The 25815-nt window shown below is 39.6% G+C and overlaps 1 protein-coding gene across 2 annotated transcripts in view; it reads right to left on the reverse strand.

Annotated features, from left to right (window-relative positions):
- Mllt3 (MLLT3 super elongation complex subunit) overlaps nucleotides 1-25815 on the reverse strand; it is a 254228-nt gene that overhangs the window by 73552 nt on the left and 154861 nt on the right. For both annotated transcript variants that reach the window (XM_021640351.2, XM_060365821.1), the window contains exon 4: nucleotides 24420-24563. In XM_021640351.2, the coding sequence (XP_021496026.1) occupies nucleotides 24420-24563 (144 nt within the window). The remainder of the gene's footprint in view (nucleotides 1-24419; nucleotides 24564-25815) is intronic.

Genomic DNA, 25815 nt, shown 5'->3' on the forward strand with positions numbered 1-25815 from the left:
CTTACTACATTGAGAAGAAGAAATGTTGTCCATAGCTGATGAAATTAAAAAAAAAAAAGTTTTACATTCAACATCTAGAAACGTACAAATGTTCTAAGAGAAGAATTTAAGATTGCATCTGGGGGAAGGAAAAGGAGATGGGCAAATGGGCTAAAGCCTCGCTAAGAAGTAGCAGTGTGACTGTGGATGCTCAATGGCAGATGGAGCACCTTCATTAAAGTCCTCCCTCTGGGCCTACAACATCACAGCAGGGGAGGCAGAAGGAATGGGAGAGGTGTGTGATAGCGAGGAAGGCTAAAGAACAATGTCCGCTGGACATGGCAACAGTTGCCCACATGTACTTACAGCAGTTATGATCACTGCACAACACTTGCAGAAGATCGAGCCTGTAAAAATTCCAGCATGAAGGTGGTGGGTCCCGAGGCCTAACTCCTAGCTAAGGAGCCATTGGCAACTAATGGCTGCTAGAGGGGAGGGTCATTTTTCTTCAGGGGTTGCTCAGACTCAAGTGCATAAACCTATGTGCGTACGGACCAGACAAAGAAAACTCAGTAGGTTACAGAAGAAAGATGGCAATGAGATGACATGAAGCTGGTAGGGGGTGTCTAGAGGGGAGAGGGTATACCAGTAGTTGGAAGGAGACAGAAGCTGAGTATGACTGAGATGCATTCACCCTTCTACAAAAATTTCAAAACAAATAAAGGGAGAGAGGGTAAGAGGAAGAGCAGCACAGAAATAGTTTAGAATCCCAAAAGAGGTTGGATGAAGAAGTCAAGTGTTGTCAACATTTTCTTCTGAGCATGACAGGCCTACTATCAGCCGTCCAGTCATGTTTATCAGCAAAAATTCTGCACAGGATTGAGCCTGTCAACATCCTGCCCTGAAAAGTAGCTGCACGAGACGCTTGCCCGCCAAGAGGATTTCAAAGAAGTCAGTGGTTGCTGGGGGAAGGAAAGACATATTTTCACAGTGGTCAAAGCTCTTATAAATAATCCTCACCCATGCTCTCAGAATTAACCCTAGTTAAACTCAGTGGGTCACTAAAAGAAAGCTGGGGTGGGAGGGGACTAGGGGGAAGGAGAGAGAGAGGAAGTTGGTTGAGGTTGAATTAACAATGAAAGAGGGATTATTTGGAGGAAAAGGGGGGATATTTGAATAGGGGGAGGACAAGAAAACATTATGGGAGTAAAGCACGAAAATGTCACCATAAACTCCTTATTATGTATAATGTTAATAAAAACTAAAAACAAAACAAACAAACAAACAAAACAAAACAAAAAACCTGTCCAGAAACTTTTGGCAACAACCCTAGAACTAAAAAAGGCTTGAAGACATTCCTTCCAGGAGTGGAACATTAGGGAAGATGAGGACTTTATCTGTTGCTAAACATTTCCTTTACAATTAATTATTTTAAGCAACACATACTTTACATAATTTCTCCTTCCTTAAAAATTCATGCATGTATGCTCTCTCCTTTCATGTGTCCATTTGTAAAATAAATTTTGAATTAGAAAAATAAACATATTCAAATATGTAATTAGTATTGTCTTTAAAACGGTCTAATTTTTTTCCTGGTAAGACATAAGATTATCTTACCTCTTTTGAACAAACTACAATCAAACTAAGCTACAGAAAACGACTTGCTACTTAAATGGCACTTTGAGTTTTATACATTATACTTTCATCATTAACAGAGAACGAACATAAAACTTATAACTTACAGCTATAACTAAGAAATAAAAAATTGTCACTCAGAGATAAAGAAAATAAGTAGTTACATTTTCATTTTCCTAGTCTTCCTTTCAAAAGCATAGACACAAGCTTATACTTTCTTCAATATTAAAAACATTAGGTACTGTATCTACAGTGTTATGAAGTAGTATTTTTAAAATAATATGCAAAATAGACAATTTTTAAAAAATACTTTCAGGGGCTGGAGAGATGGCTTGGCAGTTGAGAGCACTTCCAAAGGACCTAGGTTCGGTTCCCTGCACCCACATGGCAGCTCACAACTGTCTGTAACACAAATCCCAAGGGATCTGACACCTTCACATAAATGCACATAAAATAAAAAAATAAAATAAAATAAAAACTTTCCTCGAATGATTCAGCATAACAAATTTATTATAAAAATATCTCTGTTTCAGAATTGAATCTTATTTAAGGCTCTGTAAAGCTATACTATTCCTTATTGCTTTGACTTAAATACTAAATTAAAATTACATACAACTAACAGTATATAGTATACATAAGGCTCCATTTTTAAGCAAATTTCTGTTACCACTGTGTTCTGAAACAAGAAAATCACAGTAATAATTAGACAGCTCCTCTTTCTTGTTCAGTATGATTTCCATTTTCACATCAAGCTTTCAAGTATACACACTAATCAACAATGGGGTATTGGAAGTTTAAAGTGAAAATGCATAAAAATTCAGTAAATGCACGCAAAGAGGCAGAGGCAGAGGCAGGCAAATCTCTGTAAAGTTAAGGCCAACCTGGTCTACAAAACGAGTCCAGGATAGCCAAGGCTACACAGAGAAACCCTGTCTCAAAAGCAACAATAATAATAATAATAAAAAAAATTCAGCGAATGCCAGATGCATAGAAATTCAATAAAACCACTGTAAAAACGAAAGGCCCATGGAATAGAGCGAAGCACTTAAGGATGTATCTCATGGCAGAGCCCTTTCTTAGCATGTACGGGGACAGTGAGTTTGGGGGGGGGGGGAAGTCCCTAAAGAAACAAAGACAGGTAGATGGAAAACAACTTTCACTGATAACTTAGATAACACATGAATTTCTAAGGCGCGTGAAGGACAATGGGAGCACAGGGAAAGCAGCCCTTCAAATAGAGGCAGGACGGGAGACTCCTGAGGAGCCTCCATTGTGGCGCAACTGAACACTGACTAATTACAACAAAACTGCCCACTCCTGTACCTGTAAGAAGCAGGGGAGAAGGGCAGAAACCAAGAGTCTATGCAAGAGACAGAGAAGGGACTTAAAATGTCAAGAGTGAATCACAACTGACCCTGAAAGATGGGGTCCGCAAGAGCATGCTTATACTTGTGCCTGCTTCGCTCATGACCCAACCTGGGACCTACAGAAATCCACAGCAAGCCTTTACAAAACTTACAGCAGGAGCGCTCTGAGTTGAGGCCTTATAATCCCAAACGATCGTTTAATTAGAATATGAACACACAGTTTTAAAACACCCTAAATACAAACAGTCGCCACGATCTGGGGCAAAAAGGTCACAAGAATTTTAGATACACAATTATCAAATGCATAACTTTATATGATAAAAATTGTGGAATCTTTAACATTCCCAACAATAAGATTTAAGAATGACAAAGCAACAGAAATTAAAAATAAAAATAAAATACTGTTGAAAACTGTAATTCATGGCAAACCAAGCAAAACTTCACAGGATGAGTAAACTAAAAGGCAAATATGAATACCCACTAGAAAATGCACACAGATACACAAAACCTGAAAATATCAAAGCTCTTAAAATATTTGTAGGATGAAATAAAAGAAACAAAAATCTGAGCAAGAATTAAAAAGAGAAAGAGAGAGAAGTCAATGACTGAAGACTTTCCAAAGCAAAAAATGGCACAAATCCACAGAAATAACTTCAAAATAATGAATGACATATACATAAGGGATTTATTTACTCAGACCTATTCCATTGGAAAAGAAGAAGACGAGGAGGAGGAGTGAAAAACAATGGCTTGCAAGGACAGTAAGAAATGAGATCACCCATCAATTAAACAGCAAGAGCAACAGCTATAGCAAAAGCTAGTTGGTGTTGTGCTACAGGTTCCCCAGAGCCAACTGCTAAACTTCTGAGGAATTCTGTCAGCCAGTGTTTAAACAATATAAACACCACATAAAGAAACACCCACATCAAGCGCAAAAACTTTTATAGCCACTATGGAATCAGCACGAATGATCCACAAAAAAACTGAGAACAGATCTATCATAAGATCCAGATATACTGCTGGGCATATACCCAAAGGACTCTGTATCCTACTGCAGAGACACTTGCTCAGTCATGTTCATTGCTGCTCTAGTCATAAAAGCTAGAAATTGAAAACAAGTTAAATGTTCATTAACTGATGACTAAATAATAAAACTGCGGTATGTTTACATAATGGAATATTACTCAGTCTATATAAAATGAAATTATGAAATCTGCAGGTAAATGGATAAGCTGGGGGTGGGGGAGGGGAGAATCAACCTGTGTGAGGTGACCCAGACCCAAAAAGATAAATATAGTGTATTTTCTAGTACATATAAATATTAAAAATGGGAGAGAAGGGTAAAGGAGGGGATATAAAAAGGAACAACCAACAGAAAAGCCCTTTAAAAACCTATGGAAACCTACTTCTGCAGACGCTTCCTAAAATAAGTACATGTATGAAAGCAATCTAAATGGGGCCATCAAAAATAGGGGAGATGATGTCCCAACTAAACATCTTATGCTGCCAAGTAAAACCTCCGGGGCTAGAAATGGATTGCATCTTGCTGAAGTGTTGGCCAAAGGAGTCCTGTGAAATTCCCTAGCATCATAGACTATTGGTTGCCCTCAACAACCTGTTGGTGATGGTAAGGCCTTATTAGTGAAGGAAATGCTTATGTCATTGAACATGGAGAAGTCAAGCTGGTTTGTTTCCTAGTAGAATCCTACTGACTAACATTCATGATGCTGGAAGATATCCTGAATGCTGGCAGAGAAGAAAAGGTAATCATCAATATCATCCAGCTATAAACCTGAAACCTACAATCGCTATCCCTAGGGGAAGACTAATACCATTACTCTTCTAAGGTAGTATAGCAATAAATGACTTCTAATGACAATCAGATATACTCATAGATCAGTGCCTCACCTACTCTTATCAGAGAATCATCTCATTGCAGTAGAGGGAAACATGCACAGAGACCCACAACTGGATAATGAGCAGAAAATGACAGACTTTGGAGCACTCAATCCCAAATTAGATGTTTTCATAAACAACCCCCACCTCTGCCAGCACCACTCAAGCCTCAGGAGTCTATGCAGACAAGGAGGCAGAAAGACTAGGAGGACTAGAGGAATAGAGGTAAAGGATGACTCCAAGGAAAACTGTACTGATGCATATATGAAGTCACAGAGACCATGGCAGCACCCACAAGACCTGCACTGCTTCAAGCCAAACAGTCCCAACGCTAAGAAGGGAAAATGGACACTAGCCTGCACCTAACCAGGAGGCTATTTGCGATTAATACCTGCAGGGAAAGGTGAAATCAGTTTTTCTCCAAGGAAGCATCACTGGATATATCAACTATACTCCAAGGCAGGCCCCATGCCCAGAAGTAGCTGGCAAAACAAAACAAACTCAAGGCTACTTTGTGTGGACTTTTTGTTTTGCTGCTTTGTCATTATTTTGTCTCATTAGTTTTTGGCCTGTTTCTATTGATCTTCGTTGGTTAAAACCTCTTGGGAGGTTTTTTTTTTTTTTTTTTTTTTTTTTAAGAGAAAGAACATAAAGTTGGGAGAATAGGGAGGTGTGAAGGATCAAGGAGAAGTTTCAAGAAGTGAAAACATAAATATTTTAAACAAAAAAGACAAAGAGAAAATGCATATTAGCAATAGGAACTTTAAAAGGATAAATACACCTGGATGAATAACACAGATAAATCATGAAAGAATAATTTTACTTTAACAAATTTAAAAGCCACATTTTTAAGAAAATATGGCTCACCAGAACTGATACCCGGCTCACCCTAAAGTTGTAATCAGGAAGGGAACTTTTTTAATATCAGTGAAGTAGTTGAAAACCTTCCTACAGAGACACTGGGACACAGATGTGTGGAAAAAAGTTCCTGGGAAAGATAATTTGAATCTTATAGAAAGTCTCCCACAAGCAGACGAGAGGAAACGTTGTTTGATATAGTTAACATCACCAAAGCAGCAACGAAAGATGAGAATGTAGAATAAAGAGACAGATCTAACTCAATAATAATATCGATGAAAAACGTGACTACAATAGTACAAGTAAGCCAACTGCAGTGGAAAGAAACTCCTAAAGGAGCAAGAACAAACTGTGCTTAATTCAAGAACTCAAGAGCAGTTTACCAGCACAAAACACCTGTGCGAAACCTCAGGAACAAACTGAGGGAGAGCAAAACCACCAAGTTATCTTAAGTAGTGCTGAAAAGTTGTCTGATAAAATAAAAATCCACCCATGAATGAAAAGAAAAGAGTTTCCTGACTTGATATGAACTGACATTCTCTAAAGACGCAGCACCCATATTAAAATCCTCCAGCTGCTTGATCTTGGCTGACTGGGCCATCGTGACTAAGCAGAAATGGAACGTGGCAGAGCCAGAGCCAAAATCAACCCCAGCTGTCTTTGACCCTTTAAGAGCCAGACACCACATCTTTTGTACCTGACCTAACAGTCTCATCACTAACAGACACACATCTCAGAATGTACCATTAAGATGAGCAGATCTCTTACCTCCACCAACACTAAAGCTCAGAACATTAAAAGCTAATGCCGGGAACCTAGGAAAGAAACTGCCTTGGTTTGCCACGTCTACCGTCTAACTCGTGTTCCCACCGGTGTAATTACAGATTTGTTTATTTGGGGATTTCTTTTGTTCTGTGCCCATAAAAGTTCACGTAACTGCTTACATGGTGGAACATGTCAAAATAACCTGAATCCAGATTCTAGGACTACAGAGACACATATCTGGTTAAGAAGAAAGGGTCTCATTGCCATTAAAACAGAGTCATTATTTTACACCCATTCGGACTGCAGATGCTACCCAAATCCCATGCAAACAACACCCCCAATGGCAAATCATTACATTAGTCCCATTACAACCAGGAACATAAGTTTGTTCCTGGTATTTTTATTGCCACACAATCACACAACATAGGGAAGAGCTGACAGGAAAAACAAATGTTCACATGACTACACAGAAATAGCAGTCGCCTACATAGAAAAAAAAAAGTTAGTAAAAAAAAAAGTTGAATTAGTAAGTTTTTAAAAGGACTAGAATATCAGATGCAAAGATGAACTGCACGTTTGTGCATCAGTAGCGGTTAACATGAAATACAGGAACGGGATTAACATAAGGAGTGCTGTGAACCACTGGGTGGTAGCAGAGCAAATGTACTTGTAAACAAGTAGCACAAAACCAAGACCTTAAAAGGAGCTGAGGGTAGGGGATCATTTTCTTCAGTGCTGTACCTACTGGTAAGTTGTCCATAGTCTAACACTTCACCCCTCACTCATCCTCATTCAAGCAATCTTAACTAAACTCAGAGGGGCAGAGAGAGAGAGAGAGAGAGAGAGAGAGAGGAGAGACGGCTAAAGAAAGAGAAAGGTAAACAGAAATGAGAGAGAACAGGAGGGAGAGAGGGAACTTTAATCCGAGCACTCAGAAGGCAGATCTCTAGGCCAGCCTGGTCTACTTAGTGAGTTCCAGCACAGACCTTGTCAAAAGAGAAAGAGGGAGAGAGAGGGAAGGAGGGAAGGCAGGGATGGAGGGATGGAGGGAAGGAAAAGAGGAAGGCAGGCAGGCATGAAATTCAGAGGGTGATCTCCTTGGAAGCAGGGTCCAGAGGAAGCGCAAGGGAATGAGAGCAGGTCGCCTGTGTGACCACAAGCACAGCACATTACACTTAAGACACTGATTACATACAAGCAAGAAATTGTCTGGGAGAATTTTAGACAAATCAGCTCCCTCCTCCCACAAAATAGTACCTAGAAATAAAAACAAAACTTACAACAGAAAGACTTTCTTCTTAAACTTCCTTAACACTTTAGAAGTACTAAAGAAAGCCTAGATGAAATAATGATAGATTAGGCTCATGGATGAGAATATCCCATCATCCGTGGATTCAGTACAGTTTCAATATAAATCCTACCAGTTTCACCAAGAACTTAAATTGATCCTAAAACTTATGTACAGAAAACTAATTATATGGTAAAAATTGTCAGTAAACAGCCTTGTCAAATGTCCCTCATCACAACACTGCCACTACGTGCTGAAAACACAGGCTGACTAATGGGGTGAAACTGTACCCATTCCTCAACAGACTTAAAAATGTGTGAAAAGCAATGTCTGATGGGGGAGATTCCTGGGGAAAATGTAGACAACTCAGGAAAATATGCTGGACAGGATTTTCAACACAGGAAAAAAAACTGTCAATTAAATTCTTACCTCACACCACCCAAGAGGTGAATTTTCAATGTTTAAAAGCATTTCAGTATTAGAAAACAAGATACTTGGAAAAGGACAAGCAGCCCACTCTGTGTTGATCAAATACGTATTTGCATCACATTCTAATGGAAAATGAGCTCAATGTTACAGGGTGTGCTGTAACTCTGACAGGGATCAAATGAAAGGTAGATGCCTGGTTGTAATGAGCTGCTGATGATTCATACCCTACTACGCATTGTCTGAGTACTACAGAGGGGACTGGAGAGGGGCCTCAATAGTGAAGAGCATTTGCTGCCTCTGCAAAAGACTGAAGTTGGACTCCCAACACCTACGGAAGGCAGCTCACAAAAAAAACCTGTAACTCCAGCTCCAGCGGTCTGACACCTTCTTCTGGCCTTTGCAGACACACAAAGTCACACACAAACCCACGCTCACACGTGCACATGAAATGTTTTTAAGTGTCTTTTAAATTAAAATACATATATTTTACGGACTGGGAGAGATGGATCTGTGGCCAAGAGCAATTGGTGCTCTTCTAGAAGACCCAAGTTTGATTCCCAGCAACCACACAGTGACTCACAATCATTTTTGACTCTAGTGCCAGAGGAGCCAATGTTCTCTTCTGCCTCCACAATCAATGCACATACTCATGCAAAGACATACATGCAGGCAAAACAGCCACGTACATAAAATACATATAAATAATACATTTTAAAAATTTACAGCAGACCCATGCATGGTGGCTTAATTAGCAGTTGGGAGGCTAAGTCAGAAAAACTGCTTTGAGGTGTGTGTGTGTGTGTGCCTGTGTGCAATGTATGAATGCATGCATTCACATATAATATGAAATAACACCCAACACTGAATTCTGTTTTCCATGACATGTACATAAATATGAGCATGTATGTTCCTAGAAATAAACACATACACACACACCTATAATTTCAAAGTACAAAGTACTGCCTTACACAGGCCCTGTTCAGTTAACAGCACAAGAAAGAAGACACAAAGCCAAATCTTTCATCCTTGAGCACATATTAATAAGAATTAACTTAAATTGCTGCTTTGGAGAAGTATTTTCATCATTCACAAGGAACTATTAACATCCACAGAACTCCAGTTAAATACATGTTTGTTTGTTTTTTTTTTATTTTTTTCTAAATTTGATTCATGTCATGCCCACTATTACTTTTTGTTTTCTTTTTTATTTGATTGACTGCTATGTTCTAGTGTCTGGAATAATGACTGGTCCCTAATAGGTGCAATACAAGTATTGGTCTTTGAATGAACCTATAACTTATTGACCATTTATATATATAATAGACTCTAGGGGATGTCACATCAGATAAGCCATAGTTCCCATCCACATAGAGCTAACGCAAGTCATTAAATCAAAATAAACAGTGCCCTCCTTATTTCTCAATGATTCAGTTCCCAAAAGCCATTAGGAAGAGACTAAAAAAGTACAGGAGAGAAGAAAGAGCGATGAGAGAGAGGGTTCCTGAGTAGTGGATGGTGGCCAATTGTTCACTAGGAAAAGGGCTTCTAGAGGAGGGAAGGTCAGATTTCTTTAAGGGTATGGGCATTGGATGCCCCTAAACACATGAATGGTATACAGGCAGCACAACTGTGTTGTTTTAATGAAACAAAGTTGCTACAGAGGCATTAGAGGTGAATATGATTATCAAAGTATATTATATACACATATGAAATTCTTAAAGAATAAAAACTGTGTATTAAAAAAACGTTGGGTAAAGTTATCATTTTCTCTACCTCAACTGTGTTTTCAGAAGCAAGAGAAATATACAGACCCTGAGCCTACACAGAGATGAGAGTCTGTAAGAAGTAAACAGAACAAAGGCTTCTGCTGATGGGCGAGCCGCTCGGATCTGGCAGTTTATCCCCAGGGACTCACAGAAGCCTGCTCTGTTGGCCAATAACCCTGGGAGTTCTCTTTAACTCTTCGTGTTCATTTATGCATTTCTAAAAGGAATTGAGTGTTAAACTGTGCTGTTGTAGAAGCGGTCAAGGTCAGCGATGAAAAACCCTAACTAGCATTCCTTGGGGGACTGATCATTTTAGACCCCATGCCTCACTTCACTCATCTGCATGACGGATGGCTTACCCATTGTATAAAAGTGTCTATTCTGCTAAGAGTCTAGTCTGCATAACTCACTCATTCTGAACTATGAAAATAAGAACTGACTCACCTGTTTAGGATCTAAATGTATTAACAATATAAGTGATAAAGGTGCTAACCACATCTCATACACAATGACCATATCCCAGTAGATTTTGTAATGTCTTCTTTGTCAGTCTTGACAAAAAGACTGACAAAAACTAGTAACGTGTCTAAATACCAACACCAGCCTTTGACTAAAAGCTCTGTTTTGAATCTGTCCTTTTCTGCACTGACTGAAACGGAAGGAATGGGGATCGGTAGAACTGTGCATGCCAGCAAGTCATGCAGGCTTTATTACCTGTCAAGGCTGTGTGGTGAAGTGGAGCACTCAGCCCGGGATGTCTGAGACAGTTACTTCCTGAGCTGTTTTTCAGTACAGAGGCACATACTACCTTTGACCCGAATGCATTTGCACTTAAGGAAACATAAATCAGAACAAAGATAGAATTATTGCTCCTTTTTAATTAAATAAAAAAGAACCAAAGGTAATCACAGAATATGTATATAAGTCACAACAATCTTCTCAAAGATTTGTTTCAGAAATCTTTTCAGAAAGCAACAGAAGAATTCAGCTAAGATGTTCCCAGAAAAGTGTGGAATGAGGAGAACTCAGGAAACTTGGCCCTGGCTCAAGGATGAACAGCAAAAACCAAACTTTCCTTATCAAGCATTTTAAAAAAAAAAAAAATCTAGGAAGAGAAAAGCCCAGAAAGCCTGAGGAATAAGAGTCAACAAAACAGGACCCAGGACCCCTGATACACCTGTATCAGAGCCTGGGAACACCAACTGTGACTAAAAAAGGATCAGTGATGTTCACCTGGCTGTTGTATTCACAGAGTCAAATATCGAAAAGGAAAATTCCACTTTGTTCTTACTTTATATGAATAACAGGGCATGGTAGAATATACCTTTAATCTTCACACTCAGGAGGCAGAGGCAGGCAGATCTCTATGAATTTAAGAACAGCCTGCTCTGTGGCCTAACAGGACTGCTCCTCCCTTCGGGGGTGGGGAGACCAAAGAGCCAGTCATTGAGTTCCTGTTAGAAATAGTCCTTGTTCCCCTCACTTTGGGAAACCAATTGGTTACTGAGCTACCACAGGCTACATCTGAGTGGAGGTTCTAGGTTATATCCATACATGGTCCTTGGTTGAATTTCAGTCTCAGAAAAGACCCTGTGCCCAGATATATTTGGTCCTTGTGGAGCTCCTATCCTTTCCCCATCAGACTAACTGAAGATACCTGATAAAACAGTATCAGATGAATGGGGAGGAGGTCCCCCCTATCAGTGGACTTGGAAAGGGGCACGGTGGAGATGAGGGAGGGAGGGAGGGACTGGGAGGGAATGAGGGATCGGGACACGGCTGGGATGCAGAGTTAATAAAATGTAACTGATAAAAAAAATTTAAAAAAAATAAAGTAATTAAAAAAAAAAAAAGAACAGCCTGAACTACATAGTAAGTTTCAGGACAACTAAGGCTACACAGAGAGACTGTCTGAACAAACAAAAAAACGATAATAACTCACAATCTTTTGTGTGGCATTCCTTATAGCAAACAATGCTTCATTTAATAATGTCTTCCAGTTTCGGAACCATAATCTTTCAAAGAGTAAGTCTGGTTTCACAACCTCTCCCATCTGAAAGCCCTAGTTGCCAAAATAATCTTACCTAAAGATTAAGATTCTTGCACTTAAGCCAGACCTTTATGGGTACCTATGAATGTAGGAAAGTTGTTTACTCTAAGCTAAATATCGCAAAGCAGAGTGGTAGAAAAAGGTCAGACTAAGACTCTGAAGGACACAACTTTTTAAATTTAAGAATGAAGTTCCTATTTGAAGAAAACTGTTACTATTTTGTTGTAGTTGTTCAATTATTAATTGTATGCACTTACACTCAAATGTGTGGGGGTCAGAGGACAACTTTCAGGAATCAGTTCTCCTTCCACTATGTGGGATCTAGAGATAGATGGTACTCCTCAGGTTCATAATATTGTCAGCAAGTACCCACAGACCCACTTGCTCAGCCCCAGATAAGAACACTTCTGGTATAGGTTGCAATGGTGGTGTGGAGACAGGGGTCAACATCAGTTGTCTTCCTCAGTCACTCTCCTTGATTCTTAACACACAGTCTCTAACTGAACCTGGAGCTCACCAATTTAGCCAGAAGGATGATGGGCCGCAAGGCCCTAGGATCCTCTCCTTTCCACCTCCCTGGGACTACGGTTACAAACATAGGCTGCTGCTGAGCCCAGCATTTAATGTAACTGCATAGCAAGCACGCTGCATTTTCCCAGCCATAAAGAAAACCTTACTTAACATTTTTACAGGTAATTTTCTGAGACAGGATAGTTTTGTTTAATATCAAACCCACCTTTTCCCATGGAACGTTAATTGTACTGTTGTAAATATTCCTATGCAAGGTAGATAGAGGACTAGTTGAGATTCAGCTGTGATCACCCAGCTATGCCATGGTTCTTGGGCTGGGTTTGTGGAATAGAGATAGTGGGAACAGTTGTTTATTATTTGCCAAAGATACCAAGGATGCCACAGAGAAGGGGGTTATTCTTCTGTTTTCATTACCAGCTCAAAAATCCCTACCTTGAGTTACCAAGAGTTGAAGTTCCTAAGGTCAGCTACGTTTTTATTAGACCTTCATTTAACTCACATTCTATGGGAACAACTGGTTCCATGAACTGGACCTCTTCACATTATGCAATCTTCCCATTAAGAGATATTTGATCATTTATCATTCCATAATATCAAAGGCCCTGAAATATCCTATAACAACAGAAATGACACTGACACAGATGAATTCCTTTTTTAAATCTATACCTACAAGTACATATACTAAAATATAAATCTTTCCAAATAGCTGGTGTCTTAGCTTATTAAACCATCGTCCAACATCCATAGGTACTCATAAAGTACCTATGACTGGTTTAAGATGCAGAAGCCAGGAGTTTAGATAAGAATGCCGCTGCAAGCCAGAGATTTCAAACTCTGCTCACACACAAGAACTTCATTATGATTCAAAATTAGCCATCATAATTCTTATTGTCAGATCCATTAAGATAAAAATCTCAAATTCATGAGAAGCAGTTCTTTTACTCTTAATATTACTCTCACCATACTCTTAAGTCAATAATTTTAATTTTAGGAAATAGAGAGCCAAGGGGGAGAGTAAATACAAAGGTACATGATATACTCCTAATGAGCTCTGAAACAAGGTTAAACCAACCTCTAAAATGGTTAAGATGTGCAAACATGCAGGTGTTTGTGTGTGTGTTGTGAACCATAGCGCCAGAGTTTAAAGGCTGTACAATTCGGAACATCTTGTGATCTCTCTCTCTCTCTCTCTCTCTCTCTCTCTCTCTCTCGCACACACACACCAGTGCAAAATGTTGACAGAATCTATAGTCATAGAGAAGGCATGGGAGTTTATTTTCTTCTCTTTTGCCTCTCTAGAAAACCCACACTCTCTAAAATTAGCAGATATTTATTTTAAAAGTGGAGGAAAGTTAAATTCATTCTTTTCTGGTTTTTCTTTTAATTATTTTAGGGCAGGATTTTACTGTGTTCCTCTAGCTAGCCTCAAACATTGACACTCTCCTACCTCAGCTACTGCAGAGTTGGAATTACAGACACGTGCCGCCAAACACTCCTGGAAGCTAAAGTACATTCTTTCCAGTAGAACACCTTCATTGTGGTAAATATTTTCAGTGAGGAACTTTCTATTTCCCCCTTTCTCAGCTAACAAATACCATGGCTTAACCCCCAAAATTCAAGGAGGTCGTTTCAATAAACAAAACAGTTATTTGCTGGCTACTTAACTATGTGACACATTGCATTTAATAATCTTGAGTGGGGAGTAGGGGATATTATGCTTATTTTAATATTTATGCCAACCTAAGGCCCAAGGTAAATTAGCAGCAGATTCAAGACCGAATTTTTGCCTTCAGATATCAGTTCAAAACATTTTTTTTGCTATCAACCCCTGGCCAGTGTCTCTCATGGTAATAAAGATTATTATATTACACCACGTATCATCTATCCTAACTCCCCGGAAATAAACCACAAATGTCTATTTCAAGAATCTCAGACATTTATTTATTTAAACTGTGACCTTCAGATCTTGACCGCTGCTGGGTTCCCTTCTAACTCATGGGATGATATAAAATCAGAAAGTAAGGCGTCTCTCCTGTGTTAACCCTCACTCCCAGATTGCTTTCACCTAATATTACTGTTTATCAGCAATAACAAAACATCGGCTGCCAACAATTTAGCTACTCTCAAAACCAACTCCCTTATCCCCACATGACCCAGCCACATGAGAAACTCTGGATGCAGCTCAGAGAAGGTGCAAACTGAGTCATCCCAACAATAGGGAAACTGAGTTAATCATTTCATTTTTAGTACTTTGTCTTTTAAATTTTCTTTATATTTTAATTTTAAAAAATCCTATGAACTTCATATTAGTTAACTGTTTCTCTTCTGGGTGCATTTTTAAATTTTCTTAGCTTCTTGTGTCCTGGGAGTGTAAAGAGAGCAGGGGCGGGTGGCCAGTTTCTCCACACATATCATAATCCTTTGAGGATTTTCTGAGCCCACATTGAGGCTACAGCAACATTAGGAGCTTGCTGTATCCAGCCCGCTCAACTTCTACTCCTGGGAAGTCTGACAAAAGAACTGAGAGATGGCATTCAAAACCACGGACTGCATCTTCCAAACCGCTCATCACCCACCTCGGGAACACCCCTGCTTCCGTTTCTTGGCTCTGAGCACTTAGTTGTGCTTAGTTGAACACCTGAAGTCTGAACAGCATGAGCAGTCTGCCCCTACTTAAACTCCCTCCTCATTTCAAAGGTAAACAGGTAGTTGACAAGGAAGGAACAAAGGCAAAAAAATGGTTCTCGAGGACTTTCGTTCTCTTGACTATTGTTTGTTTGTGTTTGTGTGTGTGTGTGTGTGTGTGTGTGTGTGTGTGTATGCTTCCTAAAATCTGGAACTAACCTTCAATCAATTTGTGTGACACTCAGAAGACACTAAACCATAAAAACCACTAAATATATTGAATGATATAAATAACATTCAACTGTGATGAGCACGCTTTGTTTGAAAAACTCAAGACATCTGTATTACAGCAGAAATTATGGCTCACACATTCTACTAATGATTTATATGTATGTGTGTGTATATATATATACAGACACCAAACTTTATATATGTATGCATACAAACATACACACACACACACACACACACGCACATGAACGCATAACACTTTCATGATTTAATTCAGAGTTGGGACAGAGGCAGCCAAATACATAGATGGAAAGAAAAAAAAACTGATATGATAAAATTAACTTCTGCAAAACTACCAAATGAATGAGGCCACCTGTTTAATCTTAAATTTATTTAAATAAGTCAACCTTTATCAGTGTTAATGAAAAACTGTAGCATTATTTTATACTTTGAGGTAGACAATTACAGTATGCATATATATTAGAAAATTACAAACACAGCCACACTTGTTCCAAAACAAATATACAAAGTCCAATGAGGCTGTCCAGTGACAGCCACTAAAGTAATCTGTGTTGTTTTCTTTGAGTCATTTTTGTAAGTAGCAGCCAGACATTCATCTCTGGGCATGGTGGAGATGACTTTGCCACAAAAGCCACTTATATTTTCAGAAGCCAAAGTCTTGACAAATCAATTCCTAAGAACATAATTTGTTACAAATTGAAGAAAGCCTGAAAACACAGATCTTGGTTAAAAAGGCTTCCGTATCTTCTTGTAGCTTTTCCAAATTTAAGTATGTGGGAAGAATACCCATAAATTTAAGTCAAAACTGAAACATTTAGAATATTCCAATTTAAAATACATTAAAATGTGGCCTCTGAAAGGAAATGAAAATGACTTTTTAAGCATATGAAAAGTTGTTCATCATCACTCACAAGAGCAATGTGAGTTAAAAATGAGATACTATTTCCACCCACCACACGGGGAAGGGGGTGATAAATCACTGTGTAGAGAAATGAGTGCTCTCACAGGCTGCTGGTGCAAGCCCTGCATAGCAGGGCCTCTTTAAAAAGAGATCTGTAAAAGCCCATCAAAATTTAAATTCCCCTTAGTGCCGTGGATCTACAATAGTATTCCTAGGAATTTATCCCACTGGCATAGAAATTTCGTTTCTTCTGTCACCAAGAACTGGCGGATCTGCTTCAGTGTTATTGGTGGCTGCAACCTGGCTCATTGTGCATTTATGCATGGGGTATTTATTTACTTATTCAAAAAATGATAGCCAGGATGGGAGGAGAAGTGCCGTCTTTGGGAAGAGGGGTACAGTCTTTATAATTGAGAAGTCAGCAGAGTACAATGAAAATCTTGCATGGCCTTACCTAGGTTAAGGCCAGACCCTATGTTACATTACGGCGTTCCGATGGCTTGACACCATTGTGTGAGTGAAAGTTTCTTATCACAGATCCCTCTGGCCCTTTAACAAACAAAACCCTTTGTTGGGAGTCCACCAGCATTTCAGAAGAGTTCTAATTTATTTTCTCATAAAACCAGATACATCATAGAGATATATAACTGCCACTCTGCACCCCAGGACCGCATTGTGCTGCAGACTTAACGCAGACTGGAAGCATGGCCCCCATGTCTTCTGAAGCAGCTCTTGCCAATTGGGTGCCTGAGATGTCCTACTGAAACAGGTGGTGTCTGAGCAGAGTTGGATTTCTGCCTACAGAAGCCCTGGCTTTAACAACTGCTGTGGTTAGTTACAATTTTTCAGTCCTCAAAATTAACCGCTTGCCAGTGATTCAGAAATAGACTGAACAGCATGTTTAGAGTTTGCCCTGTTTACTTGAGAGAGGAAAAGAGAGTGGGAGGCAAGAGGCTCACACCCCACCCCTGGCCCCTAAAGAATGATTTTAACACTTGATTTCCAAGCAAAAGCATGGACGGAACAGCCATGAAATAAACTTAATTCTAAGATGCGTGACCCCTTTTAGGGTTTGTGTCACAGCGACACAAGCATGCAACCTCCTTGCTGGATATAATGCATGTGATTACCCCTACGCGGACACAGCTTTCAGACGCCATTAATCTGGGAAAATTTGAGAATTAAGAAAAATAGCAAAGAATCACTAATTTTTCTAATGAAGACTCAAATATGTTAAAGGTGATATTCTAAATAAACCTGAAATTAGATTTTAGGAAAACAGAATACAAATAGGCAGAGTGTAAATTCCTTGAGAAAATGAATAACACAGGCCAACCATTACACACAACCAATGTAGGCCCATCGCTGTTCTATGGCTATGCTAACCACACTCTCGTGTCAGTACTAAGCCGCTCACAAAAACAACACAGCTTTCCTACTGTATACATAATTTCCCTCCAGGAAAGGACCTCCAAAGGAAAAGAACAGCAGCGAGGTCTCCATTGCTGCTCAGCGTGGGTTGCACATCCCCTATGAAGAAGACACCACCATATCCATTCCACAATTCCATAATTCCACAAGAAGACACCACACACATTCCACAACAGAAAAGTTGAGATTCCAAGACATGCGGGCTAAGTGATAACAGAAATGAGGCTCTTAAATGAATTCACATTTTGCCTGCATACAAACCTGTACCACCTTCTCCTCAGAAAGAGCGGCTTCATTTGTAGGACACACAGTTAGCACATGCCTGTGCTTTGTAAGTGCAGAGGGAAAGCTAACCTGCTTTACAACCCAGTGTCTGACACCAATGGACCACAGAACTTTGCATATCACTTTTTAGTATTACAGAGAAGAAAAGCGAATAGAAGATCATCTCTCACCATCACAAATCCTTTAATCCCAGCATTCTGAGCAACACAATTCCAAGATTGATTCAGGAGTGATCATCCACTCATTTTTACAGGAAGTATCCAGAAATACTTCACTGGAACCAGGAGCCACTGCTCCAGGGGGTAAGGGGTGCCCTGGCCTTTTTGCATAAACTTCAAAGGTTTATTGCACAGGCCCCTTCCTTGCCAATCAAAGGCTAAGACCTCAATATGAAGGAATTTCTTGCTTAATACAATCAGGAATATAAGTTAAAATAAAACATACAGAAGTGAGTATAATTGACCCTTGAAAGATGCTCTTCCATCGTTCCTTTCCATCTAAGCTCTATCCTCCGACACTTTAACTCTAGGCTTGGCAGTGACTAGGACTAAAGAAATCCACTGTCCACCAGAAAGTTCTACTGTGGCATCTCATTTAAAGGAAATCACCTTCTGGGTCCCAGATTTAAAAGAACATCTACATTTCGATACACTCAGAAGGTGATACCTAAATCCAAATGTACCAGGATACCAGGACCAAAACTTTTATTCTTTTAAAACAAAGTTTTGTTTTAATATTAAGAGGCGATTCAGTAGAAGACGACAAGATATTTTTCTTTCCAGGGAAATGTACACGTTTATTTTTTGTTTTTGAGACAGTTTAAAAAATAGTTATGATGTGAAAGAAAGAAAGAAAAAAGGAGGGGAGGGGAGGGGAGGGGAGGGGAGGGGAGGAAAAGAAAAGAAAAGAAAAGAAAAGAAAAGAAAAGAAAAGAAAAGAAAAGAAAAGAAAAGAAAAGAAAAGAAAAGAAAAGAAAAGAAAAATCTACTAGAGAGTGGGAAAACTGATATAGAGCTGGAGGTATGAAGATTATAGTGTAGCAAATAATCTGCAAGTTTTCAAGATTCTTCTGGCAAAAAGTTCTTTGGAATCATTTTCTTCTGGGAGCTGAAAAGCATTTTCTAAGAGGCTTCCAGCTCTAACATCAACCTTTCGGGTCTCCAGAAAAGCCAAGTTCAACTTTTAAGAGCACTGTGTACTTTCGGGGTTAAAGGGAAAAAAAATGAAAGAGAAACACAGCCAAACAGTGATTGCTCCTCACCTTCTTAAGCTGTGGGTGGCAAGCCCATACAGGGTCATGTAATTTAAAGTCCAGACCATGCAAACTTGGCAACAGTAAAAAAGGTTTTAGTGCTGGGGAGATGGTACAGTTGGTATTACCAAGCTGGTACAAAGATCTGGTCAGATCCCCAGTACCCACATAAAAAGCCAGCCTAGTAACCTCAGTACCAGGGAACCAAGGCAAGAGGATCCGTGACGCTTGCTGCCAGGTAGTCCAACAAAATCAGTGAACCCGGATTATTAAAAGACCCTGTCTCAAAAGAGGGGCTGGAGAGAGCCCCGTGATTAACAGCACTTGTTCTTAGAGAGGACTTGGGTTCGATTCCTAGCAACCATATGGCAGTTCACAACCAAACAGGAACTCCCATTCTAGGAGATCCAATGTCCTCTCCTGACCTCTGGAGACCAGGCACATACGTATACAAAGGCATACATGTGAGCAAAGCACTCATACAACATAAAAGAAGTAATCTCAATTTTAAAGGAGTAAGACAAAGAATTGAGGAAGCTGCCTGACAATAACCTATAGCCTACACACACACACACACACACACACACACACACACAGTTTCTGATAGGCAATGGACAAAAATTGCTGCAAACTCAAATGCACGGTGAATCTGAGGTCATGTTGACAGCACTTGCCTGTGCTGCATGGCAAAGCTTCCCTGCAGTCCTGGACACAAAGCACGTGTGCTTTGCATCACACATGCCGTCACTGCTCAGAGTGCCAATGTTCAAAGCCCGAAACAACCTGGTTCCAGTATGAAATGTTGTGATCTGCAATGGTTTCTCTGGGCACACAATTTTCCTGTTGCTACCGAAACATAATGGTTTTATTATGAAAAATAAAACAGTATTTTTCTGATCATATCAAATTAATATAACTGATATATTCGAGTTGTATTGTGTCGTGGTAAAATGGTGCCATTTGCGTTGCTGGCTTGAGTTTCCTTTTTAAAAATGTAATAGATTTGGGTTTGAGATTGAGGCAGAATTGAAAGAATTTCTGAGATAGCCTAAATGTATTTCTGCAATGTTTTAATATTTATATAAAGCAGCACTCTTGATATTCATTACTGTAAAATCAAAGCACTGGTGAACTGTGAAAACTGAAGATGCTCTAAGTCCTTTAGTGCAAACCATTTGGCAAAGATTCAATTCTTCATGTAAACATAAAGAAACACTTTGTCAGGGCTGGAGAGATGGCTCAGTGGTTAAGAGCACTGTCTGCTCTTCCAAAGGACCTGGGTTCAATTCCCAGCACCCACATGGCAGCTCACAACTGTTTGTAACTCCGATTCTAACGGATTTGAAATCCTCACACCAATGCACATTAAAATAAAATAAAAAAAGAGAGAAACACTTTGTCTCAATATGCAAATTTTACTTAGTCTTAATAAGTGGCAAAATTATATGCAGTCTGAATCACTATTTTAAAATATACTTCTTTATAATTTAACATCAGTAAATGTTCATGTGTTCACTTACTTTATGCATCTACAATCTAAGCATCCCATAAAAGTTTCTCAGGTGATAAGGAGTCCCAAGTAGATGAACTTTAAGAAAGCCATGAACTGAAGAGAGGGAACAAGGTAGGAGAGGGAGCACAGAGAGAAATGAGTTGGAGATCAGAACCGGGGAGAGGGTGGGAGGAGGACAGCAGGCCAACAGAGAAAAGAGAAGCCATGGGCAGGGCATCTTTGGGACAAGCTGGAAACCTAAGACGTGGTAAGCTTCTGGGAGGATGTGGGGGTGACTCCAGCCGAGACTCCAAGTAGCAGGAGACTGAGGAGGACACCTTCTAGCTAGACAGGACTCTTAGTGGAGAGAGGGGAACACCCAACTACCCACTATCGATGATGCGCTGCTATGTTTGCAGACAGGAGCCTACCATAGCTGTCCTCTGAGAGGCTACACCAAACAGAGGATCCAAGCAGATGCTAAGACTCACAGCCGAACACTGGGCAAAGCATGTAGAAAAGTGGGAGTAAGCATGGAAAGACCAGGAGGTGCCAGGAGCAGCACTAGATCAACAAAGCCAACTAATCAGGGGCCAGAGGGGCTTGCAAAGACTGAGGCACCAACCAAAGAGCATGCATCGACTGGATCTAGGCCCTCTACACAGATGAAGCCAAGGGGCAGCTCAGGCTTCATGTGGCTCCTTAGTAAGGGAGCAGGGGCTGTCTCTGACATGGACTCTGTTGCCTGCTTTTTGATCACTGCCCCCTGGGAGGGCTGCCTCACCAGGCCACAGGGGAAGAGGATGTACTCAGTCCTGATGTGACTTAATGATCTGGGGCGGAGGAGGCTCCCCTTAGCTGAGGAATAGGGGAGGGAAGATAGGGGAAGAGGGAAGATGGGGCCAGGCAGAAAAAGGGAGGAGCCTACAATTGGGATGTAAAAATGAATAAATAAATTAAAATGCTAGTCACACATGAAGAAGACCTCCTTTTTGTTCCTTTACACACACATCTGCAACATGTATTAATGTAGTATTTAAGAATAAAGAACAAAGTACCTTTACATTTGCCAAATCACAGCCATTAAAAAAAAAAAAGAAAACAGCTTATCTGAAGAGAGAGATTTCAATAGAAGCAAAATGGCTTAAAAGTCTGTAGATTTTACATTGCACTAACACTAAGACAACAGTAAATATTGCAATGTTAGTTGAAATAATTTAAGCCAAAAATGTTTATCAGTCTATAAATGCTTTGAACATTTTCATAGAGTTCAATTTAATCTCTGCATATAAAATGGAATCTATGGATTAACATAGTCTCAGATGAATTTTTTTAAGTTTTTACTTTGTAACAGAATTCACTACAATCAGTCCCCTGACTAAATTACTAGATATGCCAAATAATCAGAGTGGTCAGTGTAAGGTATATTCAACATTGCAAACATCTTGAACTTGTCAAGACATATTTGAAGTCTAATAGGAAAGTGCCCATGGGCTCCAAAGGTTACTTGTAGAAACACAAAGAGGGAAGCCGAAAGTCAGGGAGGTCACTGGGAAATAAACATGAGTAGAACAAACAACCAAAATCAACACGAGACTTTCCCAGGATGTGGCACTGGCTTATCTTGAACCTGTAACCTTTCCACACTCTGGGATTACATGCCTGTTTAAAAACTTTTTAGGTCAGATGTACATTTCCCTATAACCTTGATGTCTTCAAGTCCCATACTCCACAAACTTCAATTACCTATGCAACAGCAGATCCAAGAGGGCTAATGTGCCACCTTCACAATAACGACAGTGTGGGGATTTAGAACAAACCTGTTAAGGACATAACCACAACTAGCTTCTATAGTACACTCATAGTAACTACTAAGACAAGTAAAAGGGTTATTTTTTTTTTAAACAACTTCCTTCGTGTCCCAGTTCTCCATGTTCACACCTGATCTTACCCAAAATGCCAAGAAGCAGTAAAATCCCAAATTTTAAGATGGTATGAAAACACGTTCTGTCAGGGACAAATGTTTCCTCATTTCTGAAGCTGGCTCTCCCGATACCTACACTTAACTCACCGTCTACAACATTCTAGTATGGTGAAGAGCTAAAAATGGAAAAATACTTTACAGCATCAAGACACGTTTAGTAGAAAAGGCACAAGGAAAAAAAAAAGGTGAAACAGGGCTCAAAAAGAAATGAGTCCACAGAATTCAAATTGGTCACATAATTATATAAATGGATAATTTTTCATTGCAGGATCCAAAGCTTTCCTACAGTTCTCAGAATAATTGTCTATGGCATAAAGGAAAAACAAAAACAAAATAACAAAACATGGTACCAAAATAATCTTCTGTGTCCTACACAGCTCCTATAGCAAAGTTTACCAGTGATATAATTCATATTCAGAGGCAATGAGTGTGTAAATCCTTTGAGAAACATGTTAAGTTCATGGATACAAAGCTACTCAAATACAGATAAACTAAATGTGGAGGATCCTACTAAGTCAAGAACCAAGTTCAAGCCTACATTCGAACTGGGTCTTATGTGAATCTGAGTTGGGCACACAAGATGACTAAAAAATTCATCTGAAGGAGTTCATCTTAAGGTTGGTGGCCTGGGTGACACTGATTTTAAAGAAGATTTTGTTCAATTCATAATCTTTATCTGTGCCACTGAACTGGTTGATAACAAACATCTTAAATGCTTGTGTCAACAAGAAAGATAAAATTGTTCTCCAGCTTAGCAAATGTTAAGGGCAAAAATATCCTACCTTCATCCAAAAGGATAATTTTTTTCTACTTGAAATTCCAAAACAAAATAAACATATGTATTTAAATGGCTCAAACATGTTATTTGAACAAATTATATCTACATTCACTGTGATCAAGAAAATATGGACAGTAACTCCATTTAATCTACTTTTTCACATAATCTTCAACGTTTCCCCAAACATCCCATGAACTGATAGAGCTATGTGTGGATCCTAGGGTTTAACCACGTGCAGTTTGTCACTTGTTTCAGGCTTTGTTATTTATGTATTTCTCCCAGACGGAGCCCTGTTCTCCCAGTGGGAGGAAGGAGACTCCTAAGACTTGGGAAGCCCATAAAACAATGTTCACAAGCCCCTCCGTCAGGCAGTTTCACATAAATGCTCAGGGGAGGAGACGTTTTTGAAGAGCAGAACTTGGTTAACCAGGGAGCTCCCAAGGGACACATCCATGACTCGCTGTGTGTGCTTAGCTAGATTTCTGATGTTTAACCACGCTCGTGAAAGTAACTCAGGAACTCGTCATTACTCTGAGTTAAACTTGAACAGGATCAATTCTTTGTCCTGTTCTCAGCACCTTCAAGGAAGAAGATGTTCATATGTCCCCAGAAGTCGCACCTGAAGCTCTGTCAAAATATCACGGACCCACTTAGACATCAAGGCTGTCCTAGCCAACTATGTCATTTTAGATTTGCACCTAAGAGTTTGCCTTTCTCTACATTCAAAATCGTGAGTCCACAGCTAAATCATTAAAGTAATTTTTACCCTTTGGGCTCTTCCAGACCATCAGTTCGCATAATAGCACCCAGTATTTCTGAATAGGAAAGATTTTTTTTTGACAGACTGACACTCACCCCTCCTGCCTTCAGCAACTTTCTTCTAAAGTCCTCTGTGGGGTTATTGAAAGTTAGCTTCTCACAGCGGAGGTGATTCACTGGTGGGTGGCCTTCAAGATGCAGGAATAAGTCATAATCAAAGCGGACTTTCTTAGGTTCTTCCTGGAGGTTAAGAAAATGAGAGGCAAAAATGGAAAATTTAGAAGCAATATTTAACCATCACAAGGAACAGAAAAGACCTAGACAACTTAACAGTTGTGTCAAAGTAGCTCTGGCAAAGATTATGCTGGGATTATATATAAAGCAATCTACAAATGTGTGAAAATTTCATTTGTGTTAGGAGAAAAACCAAAAAGAGTGAACTTAACATCTCCCCTTGGTTTCTCCAGTGGATGACACCACGAATACAGCTTCCTACCCAATGGAAACCTGAAATAGTCCTTCTGCTTCCTGCCTTTAGCACACAACATGGAGACTTTCCTCCTGTTGCCATGATTACTACTGTCCAAACGATCACAAACCCTAGCTCTACTAGGTATATGATGCATTTTTTTCAATTCTTCCATCATTTAGCTTTCAAAATGACCTACATAACTCAAATGTCTACTCATTTTCATTCCTTGATTAAAATACCAATAGCTTCCAATGCATGTCAGCTTAAAAACCTAGTGAGATGCCTGTGCGACGTGAGGCCCACATAATCCGGCTCTGGAATTCCTGTCTCAGTATACTACCTTTGTCCAAATGATGGCCAGTGCTCCCTCGGCTGCCATATGCCAACGCTATCTTCACAAATGTAGTGTTGATTGCTCGTCAACATTCAAGCTCATTCTTCGACCTCCCCATTCTTTGGCCTCCATCATTCATCATAGTTATATATTCTTATCAACCCCCCCCCATTTACTAGTCACCATAAACTCTGCCTTAGCTTAGACCATCACTACCCCTCAGAGAGTCCTCTGCTTTCAAACTTGACTCAGTCAACATTCCATAATGACAAGTGACTGATTCTTTTCTAATGCAAAAATATTACCATTTCGTTACTATTTTAAAAAGTCTTCAAGGCCAAACTTTGGGCAGAGTGCAGGGAATCTTATGAAAGAAGGGGGAGATAGAAAGACCTGGAGGGAACAGGAGCTCCAAAGGCTTAGAAGGGACAGCAGCTCCAAAAGGAGACCAACAGAGCCATAAAAACTGAGCCCTGGGGGCCCTGTAAAGCCATTTGTAATGGGTTTAGTAACAATCCAGCAATACTAAATGCTCATGATATCTGGCTCTATTACTAGGAATCTCTTGGATAGAAATATTGAAATATGAGTGCAAATAGTCATGGTGGCATTAACCGGAATAGATACACAATAATTCAAATACCTTCTAGTTTTATTTACTTATTTCATGTGTATGTGTATGCATC

The sequence above is a fragment of the Meriones unguiculatus genome, chromosome 12, assembly GCF_030254825.1.
Source record: "Meriones unguiculatus strain TT.TT164.6M chromosome 12, Bangor_MerUng_6.1, whole genome shotgun sequence".
Classification (NCBI taxonomy): domain Eukaryota; kingdom Metazoa; phylum Chordata; class Mammalia; order Rodentia; family Muridae; genus Meriones; species Meriones unguiculatus.